General features: G+C 47.7%; 1 protein-coding gene across 1 annotated transcript in view; it reads right to left on the reverse strand.

Moving 5' to 3' along the window:
* Positions 1–947: 947 nt before the first annotated feature.
* The window catches only part of SRARP (steroid receptor associated and regulated protein), a 31505-nt gene continuing 14762 nt past the window's right edge, over positions 948–17690 (reverse strand). Inside the window, exons 2-3 of the mRNA XM_007459324.1 lie at positions 2688–2824; positions 948–1378 (exon numbers count right to left, since the gene is read on the reverse strand). Of these exons, the coding sequence (XP_007459386.1) occupies positions 948–1378; positions 2688–2824 (568 nt within the window). The remainder of the gene's footprint in view (positions 1379–2687; positions 2825–17690) is intronic.

Here is a 17690-nt window from a genome sequence, read left to right on the forward strand (position 1 = left end):
TCCCCCCACAGCAACCCCCACTACCTGCTGAGGACAGCACTGCCCTGCGGGGTAGGGACAAAGCCCCCAGCCCCCTTTTCTGTATCCCTAGAGGGCAGTATAATCCTGGTATGCAGCTCAATAAATAATATCTCTTATTTTCATTCATTCAAACATGATACTCCATTCCCTTTCTGAGCACTTCTGCCCCCTCTTGAGAAGCCAGTTCCCCTTACTTCCCATCCCACCTGGGCCCTTGATTCTCCCATCCTGAGTCCTGTGCCCTCCGGGTGATCCCTAGTGACCTACACACTTGCACGTGAGCTGACAGCAGGCAATGTGCTACCCCTGACCATTGTGCTGAGAGGTTCTGACTCCTGCTCTGGGATGAGATGCCAACCAGGTGACCCTAGGGAGGATGGTTCGCAGTGCTGGCTCCTTCTCATCTTTTAGATCACACTTTGTTACCCACTCAGGGAGGCCTTTCCCAATCAGTGTATCAGAAAAGCTCTTTGCCCCATCATTTTCCATCCCAGCACCCTGTTTCAGTTTCTACACAGCACTCATTACACTGTTCAAAATCATCTTTATTAGGTTGTTTAACCTTTCTTCCCCACCCCCAAGAGTACAAGCTCCAAGAAAGCTGTAATATCTTCTCTAGCCCTTTGCAGGGCCTGGCATGCGGGAGATGCTCCTTCAGAATTTGCTGTGTTAGTGAATGAGTCTCTTTCTATGTGGCGTTGCCTTATCCTGCTTCCGCTGAAAGGCGAACAAAGATGGAGAGGATGGGGAAGTAAGCTACTGGTGGCTGTTTCAGATGTCCTTTAGGGATCTAATGCTCCTTCCCTGGCTCAGGCACAAAAGACTTCTGCCTGGCTGGGGAAGGGGGGTGGACCCTGGGAACTGCCTCTGCTGAACTCTGGAGCTCGGCTTGCCAGCCCTCTCCTCACTCGGCCAGGCTCTTCCAGTTAATCAGCCTGTGCACAGACACAGGAAGAGAGGGCTTTGAGCGAGACGATGACGGCTCCCCAAGCTGAAGACCTCGAGGACACAGTCTTCGCAGGGCCCCCTTTGGCTTCAGGAGCCCCCTGGAGGCAGACTGGGCTGGCTGGGGAGGAATCTGGGGCTGTAGTCTCTCTGCAGGGCGGCAGGGGTCCCCTGGTCTGGGCAAGGCCTCCCCCACCTAGGGGAGCCTCCTGATTTACATGGGGGGCCCGGTTTTCCCCACACAACAAGATGTAAGTCTTCATTGGAGGGATGACAGGTCCTAGGTTGGGACTAGGGACGCGGGGTGGCCCTGGGAGTGCTGCCAGGGAGACGTGTTTCCCACGAGTACAGTCGATAACGAAAGTTAAGTGAGCTTTGGGGATGGCCTTCTGATGGCGGGCCGGCTTTCCACCTAGAAGGAGGGAAAAGACCAAAGATTTGTGTTTGCACTGAAAGGGATATGGTTCCATTAATTCATGTGTTCATTCACTTGTTCATTCATTCAACAGGGATTTTTTTAATTTAACTTTTATTTTATATTGGAGTGTAGTTGATTTACCATGTTGTGTTCATTTCAGGTGTACAGCACAGTGATTCAGCTATACATATACATACATACGTTCTTTTTCGGATTCTTTTCCCATATAGGTTATTACAGAATACTGAGTAGAGTTCCCTTAACAGGGATTTAACTGCGTGTTAGTTGACGCACAAAGATGGGAAGACAGTGGGGCCTAAGAGCGTGGATTTCAGCACTGGGGAGACCTGAGTTTAAACCTGGCTTCCCCCTATCAGCTCTCTGCCTTCCAGGAACATGGAGGCCACTGCATCAGAGCCTCTGAACCCCGCTGTGCCCACGAGCTGCCTGAGCATCTTGTGAACATGCAGATTCTGGTACAGCGAGCGGGTTTGGAGTGGAGCCTGAGGGTCTGCGTTTCTAACAAGCTCCCAGGGAACGCCGGTACTGCTGGTCCACGGGCCACACTGTAGTGAGGAGTAAGAGGAGAGCCCCGGCCACCTTCTACAGGTGAGGAAACTCAGGCTTAGCTTGTACAGATGTTGGTGGTCCTCAGGGAACATCATGCTGTTCTTCCTTCCCCACCCATAATCTTGTCTATCGGTCCCCTCTGCCCTGGGGATCCCTGCTCTGTCCACCCTGCCAAACGGGGAGAAGCCAAGAACCAATCAATCGATTTATCAGTGAAGCAAGTGCCAGAGTAGGTCTCTCTGAACCCAAAGCCTGTGCTCTTAGAAAAGTAACGTTTCAAGTTACCCAAATAATAAACAAATCCATCGTCTTCACTGCGTGCTCTTCACTACGACACAGGCTTCAGAAGGAAGCTTCTGTGCTGGTAGGTTAGTTAACACAGGAAATACAGTCGATTCTTGAACAACATGGGTTTGAACTGCAGGTCCACTTACATGTGGATTTTTTTCAATAAATACCAATTACTACACAATCCGTAGTTGGCTGAATCTGTGGATGTGGAACCTCAGATATGAAGGGCTGGTGGTAGTTATAGGCGGATTTTCTACTGCGTGGAGGGTCAGCGCCCTTAACCCCCAAGTTGTTCAACGTTCAACTGTAAATGAAGACCACCCATGGCTTGAGAATCCTGGCGGCCCCGGAGGGGAGGGTGTCTGCCCTCTGCTGCCAGCACCCCCCAGCGTGCCCAGACCCCCTCAGCTTCAGGGCTGAGGCACCCTCTGCCACCTCTTACCTGAGCTAGTCTCCAGGCCCGTCTCCAGGCCCCTGACTTTGGGGCAGGCTCTCAGGTCTCTGGGGTCTTCTGTTGGGACTGTTACTGATTCCATAGCGCCTGGCTTAGCACTGGCAGAGGGAGCCGTTGTCAGCAGCCTTCTCCAGGATGCAGCTCCCACCCGAGGACCAGACGTTTTATATTTACCAGCTCCGGATCCGCTGAGTGAATTCCACCACGAGCCACAGGAACTGGCTTGGAGCAGTTGGGGGATTGCTTTGATCAACGGGGTTATGTCAACAGGATTGCTGTCGGGTCACTGGGAGGTAGGCCTTCTACCAAACAGATGCTGTTTCCTCCAACTCCAGCTGCTTCCTCACTTGAGACAAGCCTTGGAACCTTCTCATCCAGGCCTCAGTTTCCCAAACCTCAGTCATTCTCTGGCTGCATTCCCAGTTTTTAGTTGTTTTTAGTTTTGTTTCTTTCCTACCTAAGAACTATATGGAATACTACTGACAATATGTCCACGTCTTAGTCGTTTCGAGCAGTAATAGACTAGGGGAGTTAAACCACAAACGTTTGTTTCTCACGGTTCTGGATGCTGGGAAGTCTGAGATCAAGGCACCTACAGATTTTAGTGTTTGGTAAGGACCTGCCCACTGGTTCATAGATGGCTGTCTTTCCACTGTGTCTTCACCTCACAGAAAGTGCAAGAAAGCTCTCTGGGGTCCCTTTTACAAGGGCACTAACCCCATCATGAGGGCTCCACCTTACCTAGGGTCAGTATCCTGTTTTTCTCCATCCTGAATCCCCTCAGGTTGCACCGTTGGGGTGGCTGCATTGGCTGGTGGCTTGATGCTGCAACATCCTTTGTTTACTGTTATGGCAGGTGACGTTCTATGTTCACAAGAGGAAACTTGGTATGGCTTCATTAAACAGAAACAGTAGTACCACTCTAAATAAGTAACTATGTATGGTAGGAGATGGTACCCCAAAGATGTCCACGCCTTAATCCCCAGAACCTGTGAAAAATGTTACCTTACACAGCAAAAGCGTCTTTTGCAGGTGTGGTTAAGGGTATTCCAATTCTGACACCAGTTCTGATGTGTTTTGTTTTGCTTTGTTCCACATTACCAACCAATTAATTCATTTCTGACATTACCTACCTGGAGATGGCTTCATATCTCACAGGCTAAGAGTTCAGTCCTACAAGACTGCCTGTCACAGACATCAATCACAAGTCCTGGTTTGTCACCTGTGCTTCTGACCTACAGATGGGAGGTCCCACAATGCACTCCTTGGATTTGATTAGTTTGCTAGAACAGATCACAGAACTCAGAGAAACATTTTACTTACTAGATTACTAGTTTGTTATAAAAGAATATAACTGGGCTTCCCTGGTGGCGCAGTGGTTGAGAGTCCACCTGCCGATGCAGGGGACATGGGTTCGTGCCCCGGTCCGGGAAGATCCCACATGCCGCGCGGAGTGGCTGGGCCCGTGAGCCATGGCTGCTGAGCCTGCGCGTCCGGAGACTGTGCTCCACAACGGGAGAGGCCACAACAGTGAGAGGCCCACGTACCGCAAAAAAAAAAAAAAGAATATAACTCAGGAACAGCCAGATGGAAGAGATGCACAGGCGAGGTATGTGTGGAGGGCTAGGAGCTTCCACACTGTCTGAGAGCGCCACTTTTCCCCAGTCTCCACATGTTCACCAACCCAGAAGCTCTCCAAACGCTGTTCTTTTGGGTTTTAATGGAAGTTCGTTACATAGGCACGACTGATTAAATCACTGGCCTTTGGTGGCCATCAATCGCCAGCCCCGCTCACATCACAGAGGTCAGTGGGTCGGTGGGACTGACAGTTCCAGCCCTCTAATCACGTGGTTGGTTCTCCTGCCCACATTCTTAGATGACACAGGGGCTTTCCAAAAGTCACCTCATTTACATAACAAAAGACACCCTTTTCACTCTTCTGACTTGGGAAATTTCAAGGCTGTTAGGAGCTCTGTGCCAGGAACCAGAAGACCAAATATATATTTATTTAAATATATATATTTATCAGAGGTGTGGACTTTGAGATAGGGATATTGATCTGGATTAGCTGAGTGAGTTCTATCTAATCACACTAGTCCTTATAATTGGAGACCTTCTCCTGGCTGGGTTAGAAAGAGATGTGACAGGGACTTCCTTGGTGGCTCAGTGGTTAAGAATCCGCCTGCCAACGCAGGGGACACAGGTTCGAGCCCTGGTCTGGGAAGATTCCCATATGCCGCGGAGCAGCTAAATTCGTGCGCCACAGCTACTGAGCCTGCCCACTAGAGCCTACGAGCCACAACTACTGAGCCTGCACACCACAACTGCTGAAGCCTGCGCGCCTAGAACCCATGCTCTGCAACAAAAGAAGCCACCGCAATGAGAAGCCTGCACACTGCAATGAAGATTAGCCCCCGCTCGCCGCAACTAGAGAAAGCCCACGCATAGCAATGAAGACCGGACACTGCCAAAATTAATTAATTAATTAATTTTAAAAAAGAAAAAGATGTGACAATGGAGCAAGACCAGAGACCTATGAAGTGAGGGAGACTCAATCTGCCATTGCTGGTGTTAAAAGACAAACTGGTGGTCCAGTGGTTAAGAATCTGCCCAATGCAGGGGACGTGGGTTCAATCCCTGGTCCAGGAACTAAGATCCCCCATGCTGTGGGGCAACTAAGCCCACGCGCCGCAACTACTGAGCCTGCACTCTCCGGAGCCCACGCACCACAGCTAGAGAGAGGCCAATGCAGCCAAATAAATAATTTAATTAATTAAAAAAAGACAAAATGGGACACAGTAAACATTTTGAGTTTATTTGAATAAAAATGGACTTGAATCAGGTAGCATCCAATCTAGAAGATAGAAAGGAACCCTGAGGAGCTGTACAAAATGAAAGACTTATGGGCAGAAAGGAGCAGGAATAGGAAGCTATACTAGGCAAAAAAGCAGGTTGGTTATCACAAGGTTACTTTCCTTTTTGGGAGGGCAGGGGTCTATCAGGCACCTAGCTAGTGCCAATCAGGTGTTTCCTGATTAAATGGTTTAAGATTCCATTTCTGGGAGAGCCAAAACTGTAATTAAGTTAAATCTTCGTTTGGTGATGTGAGGCTTAGCATAAGCAACTCCATTTCAGGCTTGTTGTCTTGCTTTGTTTTGTTTTTGTTTGTTTTTATTGGAGTGTAGTTGATTTACAATGTTGTGTTAGTTTCAGGTGTGCAGCAGAGTGATTCAGTTACACACACATAATATATATATTTCCTGATTCTTTTCCATTATAGGTTATTTTAAGATATTGAATATAGTTCCCTGTGCTATACAGTAAATCCTTGATGTTTATATATATTTATGTATATATATATAGTTTACATATAGTGGTTTGTATCTGTTAATCCCATACTCCTAATTTATCCCTTCCTCTCTCTCTTTCCCCTTTGGTAACCATAAGTTTGTTTTCTATGTCTGTGAGTCTGTTTCTGTTTTGTAAATAAGTTCATTTGTATTATTTTATTTTATTTTGTATTATTATTTATAAACCAATTTTTTATTGAAGTATAGTTAATTTACAGTGTTGTTGTTTTACGATCTGTTGTCTTGTTTTTAACACTGGCTTCGAAGAGGTGGAGGGAGGCCATGAGCCAAGGAACGTAGGCAGCTTCTATGACCTGGCAAAGGCAAGGAAAGGGATTTTCCCCTAAAACCTCTGTAGAGGAACCATCCTGCCAACATCTTGATTTTAGCCCACGTTGGACTTCTGATCAACTGATGATAAATTTATGTTGCTTTAAGCCACAAGACTGGTAATTTGTTACAGCAGCAGTAGAAAACCAATATGCTATATAAATATCAAAGAAAATTTAAAATTCCATGCACCCCAATGTTCATAGCAGCATTCTTTACAATAGCCAAGACATTGAAGCAACCTAAATGTCCATCAAGAGATGAATGGATAGGGCTTCCCTGGCGGCACAGTGGTTGAGAGTCTGCCTGCTGACGCAGGGGACACGGGTTTGTGCCCGGGTCCAGGAAGATCCCACATGCCACAGAGCGGCTGGGCCCGTGAGCCATGACCGCTGAGCCTGCGCGTCCGGAGCCTGTGCTCCGCAACGGGAGAGGCCACAACAGTGAGAGGCCCGCGTACCGCAAAAAAAAGTTAAAGATAGAGTTACCCTAAGACCCAGCAATTTCACTCTTATGTATACACCCAAGAGTGCAGACATGTGTCCACCCAAAACTTGTACACAAATGTTCATAGCATCGTCATTCACAATAGCAAAAGTGAAAATGATGCAAATGTCCATCAACTGATAAATGGACAAACCAAATGTGGTATATTTATACAGTGGAGTATTATTTGACCATAAAAAAAGACTGAAGTACCGATAGATGTTATAATGTGGATGAAGCTTAAAATCTAAGTGAAAGAAGCCAGTTGTTAAAGACCACATGTTGTATGATTCCATTTTAAAAATGTCCAGAATAGGCAAAGCTGTAAAAACCAAAAGTAGATTAGTGGTTGTCAGGCGCTGGGGAGAAGGGAGGAATAGGGAGTGACTGCAAGTAAGTATGGGGTTTCTTTGGGGAGTGATGAAAATATTCTGAAATTAGCAGTGTTGGTTGCACAACTGTGAATATACTAATAACCACTGAATTGTATACTTTAAAAGGGGGGAAAAGGGGGAGGAATTGTATGGTATGTGAATTATATCTCAAGAAAGCTGTTATTTTTTTTAAATGAGCTCTATCCAGTCTACCCTGAATTAACTATTTTTTTCTAGGTAACCAAATGGCCCTAGTTGATGAGGGAAAGTTCTTGTTTATAGAAGAATTCCACCTAATAAATGCGGAAAGAATGATAGGATCAGAAATGCATCATTTTACAACCTCTAATGAAATTATTGACTCAGACAAGCATCGTCAAAGGAAGAAACTATTACATGGAAGATTGATGAGGAACTTTCTGAAGAGGGAATCAGGCTGCTGCCACCCAAACCCACCAGCCATCTTATCAATTTTTTAAAAAAGAAAGGAAAGAGGGCTTCCCTGGTGGCGTAGTGGTTGAGAATCTGCCTGCCAATGCAGGGGACACAGGTTCGGGCCCTGGTCGGGGAAGATCCCCATGCTGCGGAGCAACTAAGCCTGTGGGCCACAACTACTGAGCCTGTGTTCTAGAGCCCGTGAGCCACAACTACTGAGCCCATGTGCCACAACTACTGAAGCCCGCGCGCCTAGAGCCCGTGCTCAACAAGAGAAGCCACAGCAATGAGAGACCTGCGCACCGCAACGAAGAGTAGCCCCCACTCGCCGCAACTAGAGAAAGCCTGCGCACAGCAACAAAGACCCAACGCAGCTAAAAACAAATACATTAAATAAATTTTTTTTTAAAAAAAGAAAGGAAGGATAGGGACTTCCTTGGTGGTCCAGTGGTTAAGACTCTGCACTCCCATTGCAGGGTGCACGGGTTCCATCCCTGGTCAGTGGGGAGAACTAAGATCCACATGCCTCACAGTGCAGCCAAAAAAAAAAAAGAAAAGAAAGAAAAAAGAAAGAGGGGCTTCCCTGGTGGCACAGTGGTTGAGAATCTGCCTGCTAATGCAGGGGACACGGGTTCGAGCCCTGGTCTGGGAGGATCCCACATGCCGCGGAGCAACTAGGCCCGTGAGCCACAACTACTGAGCCTGCGCGTCTGGAGCCTGTGCTCCGCAACAAGAGAGGCCGCGATAGTGAGAGGCCCGCGCACCGCGATGAAGAGTGGCCCCCGCTTGCCACAACTAGAGAAAGCCCTCGCATAGAAACGAAGACCCAACACAGCAAAAATTAATTAATTAATTAATAAACTCCTACCCCCAACATCTTAAAAAAAAAAAGAAAGAAAGAAAGGAAGGGTATAATAAGTACACTTAGCAAAAGTTAACTGTTGAATCTAGGTAATAGGGGTATAGAAAATATTTCATTATTTTCACTACTCTTGTGTACTTTAACAAAGTTTTCAAAATGAAAAGGAATTTAAAAGTGTATGTCAGGGATGTGTGCTGAGGATGTCTGTGAAGAGTAAAGGAAACCATTACATGAAAAGTGAGCAGAGAAAAAAAAAAGTAACATTTATAAATTAATACACTGTTATATAATTCATGATTTTTAAGCTGTTTATAATCAAACTGATAAACTAAATTGTATAAATAGGCATTGGTCAGTTATCTACAACACTTCAAGTTTATATCCACAAGCTGGCCAACCAGTTAAAAAAATCTCCTTAATGGGAAAATGCAAGGTAGCCCATGTGTAAATAGTGACTGAGCTTTGGGAAGACTTTAGGGTAGGGGGTGGATGAGGTTTAGGCCGGAGACTTCGGAGATGGTGATGGGCCCTGTGTCTCACTCTGAGGGCTAAGGGGAAGAGGGGGTTAGAGGGGGAGGAGCTCGGGGTGAGGGGGCCAGTTAGTAATACACTGGAGGAATGGCCCCTAGTGAGAAACCAGGAAAGTCAGTCCTTCACTCATTCAATCAACACATGTATACTTACTCCCATGTATACAACCACCCTGCCCAAACTTTTGCATTTCTTCCTCTCTATTACTCTAAAGATTTTCCGTCATCTCACCATCATTTAATGAGGACCACTATGGGGTCCAGATTTTATTCAACCAACTGTGCTGTTAGAACCATTCTCAGCTGGAACATTTAAAACACCCAAATCTCTGTAATGTGCATTTGTATCGAGACGTTCTGCCAAGTCTAATGTAATCTCCCTTCTTCCTGGACCTAGCACCTTTCGAATCCAGTTACACCTATATTCCCCAGGTTTCAGCTCATTTATTAGTTAAGGTGCTCTCTTTCTCTTCCTCCTTCCTTCCCTCCTTCCTTCTTTTCCTTCCACCCCCCTTCCCTTCCCTTCCTTTCCTTCTTTCTTTCTTGTGTGTAAGCCATCTCCTTAGTCAGACTCTGTGCTTGTTCCCTGGGGCATTTTGGAATTAGACTCTCTTTATAGATCTGGAGACAAATGGAAGGGTGGTGGAGTGGTCTCTGAAAGGAACCAGCATCTCCTTGCAAAATAACTTCCTACTATGAGGTTATTACATGCTCTCCAGGGAAAGCAGGACCAGCCCATTCCATGGGAGGAGGGCCTGCTTCTGTGGCATGAGAGTTTCATTGAATTCTGGATTTGGGGAGTCAGAGAACTCGGTCATCTGCATCCACCCAAACATCCCCATTTCGATTCCTAAGTGTCCCTTGTTCCCAGTCAATGCATCTGGCCCATTGCAGTTATACTGCAATTATATTACAACTTACACTGCAATTATATTGCAGTTTAGCAACCCACAGGATCAGCTCAGTCCAATTTTTGACTGCATAAGCCCTGTGGCTACAAGAGATGAGAAAACATATTTAGAGTAGTCAGGAGTGGGCCCTGGTTCTCTGGCTCTGTCTTGAGCTGAGAATTTAAACCCTAAATATTTCTTTTTTGAAACTCTTCAGTGTAATTATAAACAGCCAGTTCACCCCACAGTCCTTGTGGTCCTCACTCTCACCATAATGGTCAGTTGCAGCAACTGCTCCATCTACAGCCTTACCTTCATTAGGCACTTTCCTCTAGGCAACAATACTTATTGTGATGAATGGTAACTTATGTAACTATTTTTTGTTTGTTTGTTTGTTTTGCTGTACATGGGCCTCTCACTGTTGTGGCCTCTCCCGTCGCGGAGCACAGGCTCCGGACGCACAGGCTCGGCGGCCATGGCTCACGGGCTCAGCCGCTCCGCGGCATGTGGGATCTTCCCGGACCGGGGCACGAACCCGTGTCCCCTGCATCGGCAGGCGGACTCTCAACCACTGCGCCACCAGAGAAGCCCTTATGTAACTATTTTTTGCCTGCATGAAATAGACTAGATCTGCATCACCTTCAAACTTAATGCCCTGATTTCCATCTTTGAGCGTCAGTTTCCTGCAGAAATAGAAACCTCACTGGACTTTCTCTTTAATCAAACTTTTTATTTTGAAATAATTGTAGGTTCACATGCAATTGTAAGAAACAATACAGAGCAATTCCATCCCCCTCCCCATCCTTTACCCAGTTTCCCCCAATGGTAACACCTTGCAAAACTGTAGTACAATATCACAACCAGGATATTTATATTGACATAGTCAAGGTACAGAACATTTCCATCAATGCAAATATCCCTTACCTTGTTTCTAAGCTTACTTTAACTAGAAATGGATTTAATACAGAGAATTAAATGTTTATAAGCTTACTGGAGGGACTGAAAGAATGGTCTCTAGACTGGGCTTTTATTAATGGCTCCCAGAATACCATAGAACTCACCAATTAGGAGCTATTACTTCTGCCACAGTCAGGAAGATGTGGAATTGAGAGGCCACCACTGAGATTATTGCACTCAAGAACGTATCACCACAGCAAGGGTCCATGGATCTAATTTTGGGACTAGAAGCTGGTTCCCAGGCACTAGAATGCTGAGTTCGGCTGGCAACATCTCACAGATGCTTCTGAACACTCATGAAGCTGGAGACTGGCCACAATACACTGCTGCAACCCCCCACATTTGCATGACCTTTCTTGTCAGCAAAACTCAGCTAACATCAGCAGGCCAATGGCTACTCCCTCTCTTCCACCCTCCAAATCTTACCTACTGGCAGAACCATCTGTATCTGGGATTTTAACTGCTACTGAGTCTGGGAAATAAATTTTTAACTTTTTAAATTCTGGAAGGAATGGATGCCGAGTCTCAATTGACTACATCCAACACAGATGACTCAGAAGTAGATTTGCATGCTTAGTATTGGGAAGACAGGAGAGTTCCTACCAGATTTGCTATCATTTTCCTGTAAATGAAAGGGTGAAGTCAACTGCTGCTGAGTTTTTTAGTTTCTCTAGTTATTGTTAAGAGAGGAGCAGTCAATTGGCCAGACTGACATTTGTTGAAGTCCCTCTTAAGGCTGGCAGTCATGGATTTGTAGGGAACAGTCTGTCCCACTGGTTACTTTCTCCAATTTTGTTTGGCTGTTTAGATGTTGGCAAAGGGAAAAAGAGCAGCTGGATTCACCCAGGGCTGAAATTTTTACCAAATCCATGTGACAAAAAGACAAAGAGCAAAGGAGTTTTGGATTGTGACAAGAGTGTTTTTAAAATTATGGATCATGAAAAATAAACAGGGTCGGAAGTGAAGAAAGGAGAAAGCCGAGGAACTGTTTGGAAGTAGAAAAGTCAATGGCCTGAAGGTGCTGAAAAGTTGGAAAGAGGCCACAGAGTGGCTCGTCACGTCCGCAGGCAGACTTTTGTTTCCAGGCACCCTCATTCACATCCAGGCTAATCCTGGATCTCCTCTAAACAGGGAAGCGGGTAGTGGTTGGCTCAGAAAGTAGAAAAGCATAATCGTGGTTCTGCAGCTTTGATGCCACAACTAGGTTCACATCTCTGCTTCATCACTTGTAAGATGCGTGACAGCTGGCAATTCATTCACCCTGAGGCTCCGTTTTCCCTTCTTCAAAAGGGAGACAAAAACATCGTATGTTGGTGAGAGGACTTGAGATAATGCACATAAAGCGCTTAACACAGTGCCTGAGCACACAGTAAGCGCTGAACACGTAGGAGCTGTTATTGTTATATTTGGAATAGAAAACCAAGAAACGGTTACAAGGCGAACAATTAAGTGTAGTACTGTTATTACAGTAGGCGCATGCGCCTGTCCACGAGCTACGGCTAGGGCGAACGCTGCGCATGCGCCGGAAGTTGCAGACGGGAAGCCAGCGAGGTCGGTTCCGCCCGGCTCCAACATGGCGGCGCCCTTTGTCTGCTCTGAAGTGCTGTCCCCGGCCTCCCCGCTGCCGTGATGCACCTCCCTCTGCGGTGGGGTCCAGGACATGGCAGGTGAGGGTCAGCAAGCATCCGGGGCCGGAGGAGTCCCAGGAGTTGGGCGGAGGCGGCGCAGGATGGGGCGCGGCGGGACGCCGGGGACGGTTGTGTGGGGGAGGGGAGAGAAGTGGACTGAGAAGGGAACCCGGACTGAGAGGACCCCACAGGACAAGAGGGTGCGGGGCAAATGGATGGGGGGCGCCGCCCGGCGAGCGGGCGGGGAGTGGGCGGGCGGACCGGACCCGCCGTCCCGGCGAGGGAGTGCGTAGTCGCCTCCAGGCCGGGTGACACCCCAGCTGGTAGCATCTCCGCCCCCGCCGCCCGGCTGTCACCGCCCCTTGACCCCGCGCGCCGTTGCTGGTGGGCGTTCTGAGGCCGCGAGGTGGCGGGGTGCAGGCGTAGCTCTCTTTGGCCGGCGGGGCCCGATGGCACAAGCCTGTCAGGGCCTAGGAGGAGCTTGCCGTGTAGGAGGCCGACACTGCCCCCGTATAAGATTATTTCATTCATTCGTTGGTTCCACAGACAGTGGTTCAGCTCTTGATAGGTTCTGAGGATAGAGAGAGTGATCCAGACTGGCATAGTGGTTAAAAAGTTTGAACCGTGGAGCCGGGCAGCCAGGTTTGAATCCCGACTCTGTGCTTGCCAACTGTGTCCTTCGTTAGTCTCTCGCTCCCTGTCTCGGTTTCCTCATCCTTAAAGCAGAGTTGAGAATAAAATCTGCTTCCTAAGATTATATGAGGTTATAAAGATTAAATGAGGTAATAGGTGTAAAGTACTGAGAACGCTTCCTGGCACAAAGTAAACGCTGTATGTGTTTGTTGCTGTTATTTTTCGTATCAGCATCATCACCCAGAGCTCAGAGATTCATGTGGGATACATACAGATACATAGGCAATTCTGATGTGATGGAACAAAAGTAGAAAAGTTCTTGTTCTGGAAACACTGAGTAGAGGCACCTCACTCAGTCTAGGCGAATCCAGGGAGGCTTCTGTTCCCCAGGAAACTGAAACCTGAAGGATGCTTGGGGAGCGCGGGCAGGAAAGAGGGAGAGTATTCTCAGTTGAAGATAGAATTTGTGAGAAAGCTGGGAAGCCAGTGTTAATAATTAAATGAAGTTTTCTGTCTAGAGACAGAGATTAGAGGTAAGACTAAAGAGGCAGTCTGGTCTGGTCCTAGGGGGCCCTCCCCACTTTTCTTTTTTTCTTTGGCCACCACGCGGCATGCGGGACCCTTAGTTCCCTGACCAGGGATCGAACCCGTGCCCCCTGCAGTGGAAGCAGTGGAAGCAGTGGAAGCCAGAGTCTTAACAACTGGACCACCAGGGAAGTCCCCTAGAGGGCCTTTTAAACTTAGCTGTGGACTTGAAATTTTAGGTTAATGGGACTCCATTTAAAAGTCAGATTTGTGGGCTAGAAAGATACTCTAGTTAAAGAACGTATTAAAGGGAGTGGGCCCGGAGGCCAATTAAGAGGCTACTAGAACTATCAGGAGAGAAACGAGGGTGGACTTGAGTTACATTAGAGGCAGAAGGTGGGGAGAGATGTTTTGGAGGTAGACTTGGCCAAAGTTGGTGATTACTTAGATGAGGGGTTTAGAGGAAGGGAGGAGTCAGGTTGACTCCACACGTTTGGCTGGTGGCTGGTGGTGCGGCTCAGTGGGATGGGGGCAGGATGGGGGCCAGGTCTGAGGAGGGAAGATAAATTTCGTTTTGAACATGTTGAAAGTAGGTGCCTGTAAAACGTTCAAGTGGAGCTGTCCAGTGGTCATCTGGCATCCAGTGAAGGTCACTAAAGTTGTGGGCAGGGATGTGTCTCCTGGGTGAGGGTCTGGAATGAGAAGCACAGTGTCTCGGACATCCCAGAGGAATGCTAACGCTGTAATGATACTTGGACACAGCCTCATTGCTTTTGCTTGTCGACCTCGTCTTATGTCTTTCGGTCAGCAGGCGTTCCTGAGTGTAGGGAATGGGACTGGCTTTATTTATCTTTGTGGCTTTATTCTTTGTGTCTCAGGTGTCCAGCACAGGGGCTGGCGTGCAGCAGGCCAGTAACAATCCAATTTAACGCTTACTGCACACTTTGTGCCAGGCTCTGTGCTCAGTGCTCTGCATTTGCCTGTGTTTGGTGGATGAAAGGGCAGCTCTTAGGGAGCAGGTACCCTGCAGTTTCTCATCAGTTTTTCCACTTGGTCTTCGATTCAGGTAATGAGCTGGAGGAGGAGCGCCAAGCTGGAGTTGCCCCAGACAAACTGTCAGAACAGAGTAGCCTGGGCTACTTGGAGATCTGAGGTATGTCTGTAATACTCAAAGATGAAACAAACCAGGAGGTCAGTTTGTTTGTCCTTCTTCTCTAGGCTCAGTGTGATTCCAGTCACCCTTTCAGGGTAGCTTTTTCTTTAAAATTATACAGTAATGACAAAATCCTAGTTAGTTTGGTTGGCAGAATGTTGATAACATTATTGTCGTTTTACTAACAAAGATGCTAGGTTAATCCCTGGGCAATGTTCACACCTTGTTTTAAGTAAGTACAAACCAAAATGCTCCAAAATACAGTGGCTGAGAGGAAATAGAAATTTATTCCTCGCTCCTTCACAGACTGGAAGTAGGCAGTCCAGAGCTGGTCAGGGCAGCTCACTCTGTTCCATGAAGTTATCCAGACACAGGGTTTCATTGATCATGTGGCTCTCCTTGCTCAAACCCAGGCTTCCATCTCATGGACTAAGCTGGCTGCTCTAGCTCCTGCCATCACGGATGCACTCTTCCTGGCAGAGAGGGAAAGACAGAGTGGGGAGCACACGCTCATTCCTTTTAAGGTTCTAATGTTTAGAGATACATATTTTTTTACAACGTGTCCCCAAACACAAGCATCTGGTGTACAACCAAAGGAGGAATCACGACTATTCCAGTGCTAGAGAGAAAGCTGGCTGACAGAACCTGCTCTGTCCCCAGTGTGACTAGGTTGCTGGCTTTGGGGGTTGGGCCCAGCCCAAGGGAAGTCCACTGCACTGGTGAAAGAGGGCGGGGTGTGTTTCCCAGGCCTCTGGGTCTCCAAGGCAGGCTCCCCTGGCTTTGGGTAGTTTGTGTTGCTTGGGCCCAGAGAGTCCAGGCTTGTTTACTCATTCAGTGTTTTCTGTGCCTGACGTGTCAGACACTGCGCTGGGGGCTCGGGATGTGAAGATAAGTGAGACTGGATCCTGGGAGCAAGGAGCTCTTAGCCACATGGGTGATCACAGTACAACACAAGAAACGCCACAGATACCTGTTCAAAAGTGTGTGGTGTACAGAAGGAGGATGACTGATGTTGGAAGGCTGTACTGAGGTGGTGAAGATTCAGAGTACATGACATGTTTTGGATTGATAACTATAAAGGTCCCCTCAGATAGAGGTGGCAAGGACTCTGGAGTTGGGTGTGAATCCCTGCTTCCCTGGTTAGTGGCTCTCTGTCCTGAGGGTCAGTTACTTCATTATTGTTCCTCAGTTTCCTCATCTGTAAAATAGGGATAACAATGTTTACTTCAGAGAACTGTTTTGAGAATTATGTGAGGTCAAGCAAGTAATTCACGGGATCTGCTGTGAACATGTCAGTTCCCTCCTGCTGCAAGGTGTGGGGTGGTTCGGAGCCAGAGAGACATGTTAGGATTGCGGTTGAAGAATGCCCAGACCGATAGGGAAGCCAGGTTGCGGTCTGTTCCCCTCGAGGCAGGAATTATCCAGGTTGTACTCAGAGGATCAAGGACTGCTCTGTGCACTCCCTGTTTTTCTCAGGAGTTCCACCAATGTTCTAATTAAAGTTGTCAACCTGGATTCTCAGAGACGATACTCTGAAAGCTCTGGTGAGGGGTCCTTTGGGAAGGAAAGGATTCCCTCTGCCTGGTTAACTCCTTCAAGCTCAAATCCTTCTGGGAAACCTTCTCCTAGCCCTACCCACCCCTGCACCCCCGCCCCAGCTGAGTTTGGAGCCCCTCCTCTGTGATTTCTTAGCATCCTGCAATGACCTTGCAGTACTTCTTTTTTTTTTTTTTTTTTGGCTGCGTTGGGTCTTTGTTGCTGTGTGCAGCCTCTCTCTAGTTGCCGCAAGTGGGGGCTACCCTTCGTTGTGGTGCGTGGGCTTCTCATTGCGGTGGCTTCTCTTGTTGTGGAGCACGGGCTCGAGACACGCGGCTTCAGTAGTTGTGGCGCGTGGGCTCAGTAGCTGTGGCTCGCGGGCTCTAGAGCGCAGGCTCAGTAGTTGTGGCGCACGGGGTTAGTTGCTCCGCAGCATGTGCGATCTTCTTGGACCAGGGCTCGAACCCATCTCCCTTGCATTGGCAGGCAGATTCTTAACCACTGCACCACCAGGGAAGCCCCTCGGAGTACATTCTTACCTCCTATGATGATCATAGGTTTTCTTGCCTGTCTCCCTGTGCAACCACCAGCAGCTCGTGGGCAGAGACAGGGTCTTATTTCTCCTGGTATTCACACTGTGTAGGTCATTTCCTGGCATGCAGTTGGTGCTCAGTAAACATTGTTGGATGAATGGATGATCGGCCAATGGGGCTGGAGAGACCTCCAGTGTGATGAGGGTTTGGCATGCTATTAATGAAGAGAGGACAACCCAATGGTTTATTTGGTGTTTGGGTGTAATATGGGATGTGGACATGGTAAACTATGACCTAAACTATGAGAGTCTAGGTCGGAGATAGTTTCTCTTTCTTTTTCCGGTAGAGCAGGGTTTCTCAACGTTGACATTATTGCCATTTGGGGCTTAGTGATTCTTTGTCTTGGGGGCCGTCCTGTGCACGGGATGCAAGTAGCATTCCTGGCGTCTGCCCACAGATGCCAGTAGCCGCCACCTACCTCCAACTATGGCAGCTGAAAATGTCTCCAGAGGAGGCTGTACGTCTCCTGGGGCAAAATTGTCGCCAGCTAAGAACCCCTGAGGTACAGGGTGCTGGTTAGAAGCATGAACTTCTAAGCCAAGCATACCTGAGCTGGTCCTTATACTTACTAGCTGTGTGCCTTTGGGCAAAGTACTTGACCTCTCTTAAGCCTCCACTTCCTCAGGTGTGAAGTGGAGATAATGATGACCTCACACTAACTTTACTGGGTGGAATTATTAATGAGGTAATGCATGTAAAATGCTTAGTC

Source organism: Lipotes vexillifer, unplaced genomic scaffold (assembly GCF_000442215.2).
Source record: "Lipotes vexillifer unplaced genomic scaffold, Lipotes_vexillifer_v1.1 scaffold496, whole genome shotgun sequence".
In the NCBI taxonomy this organism is placed as follows: Eukaryota; Metazoa; Chordata; class Mammalia; order Artiodactyla; family Lipotidae; genus Lipotes; species Lipotes vexillifer.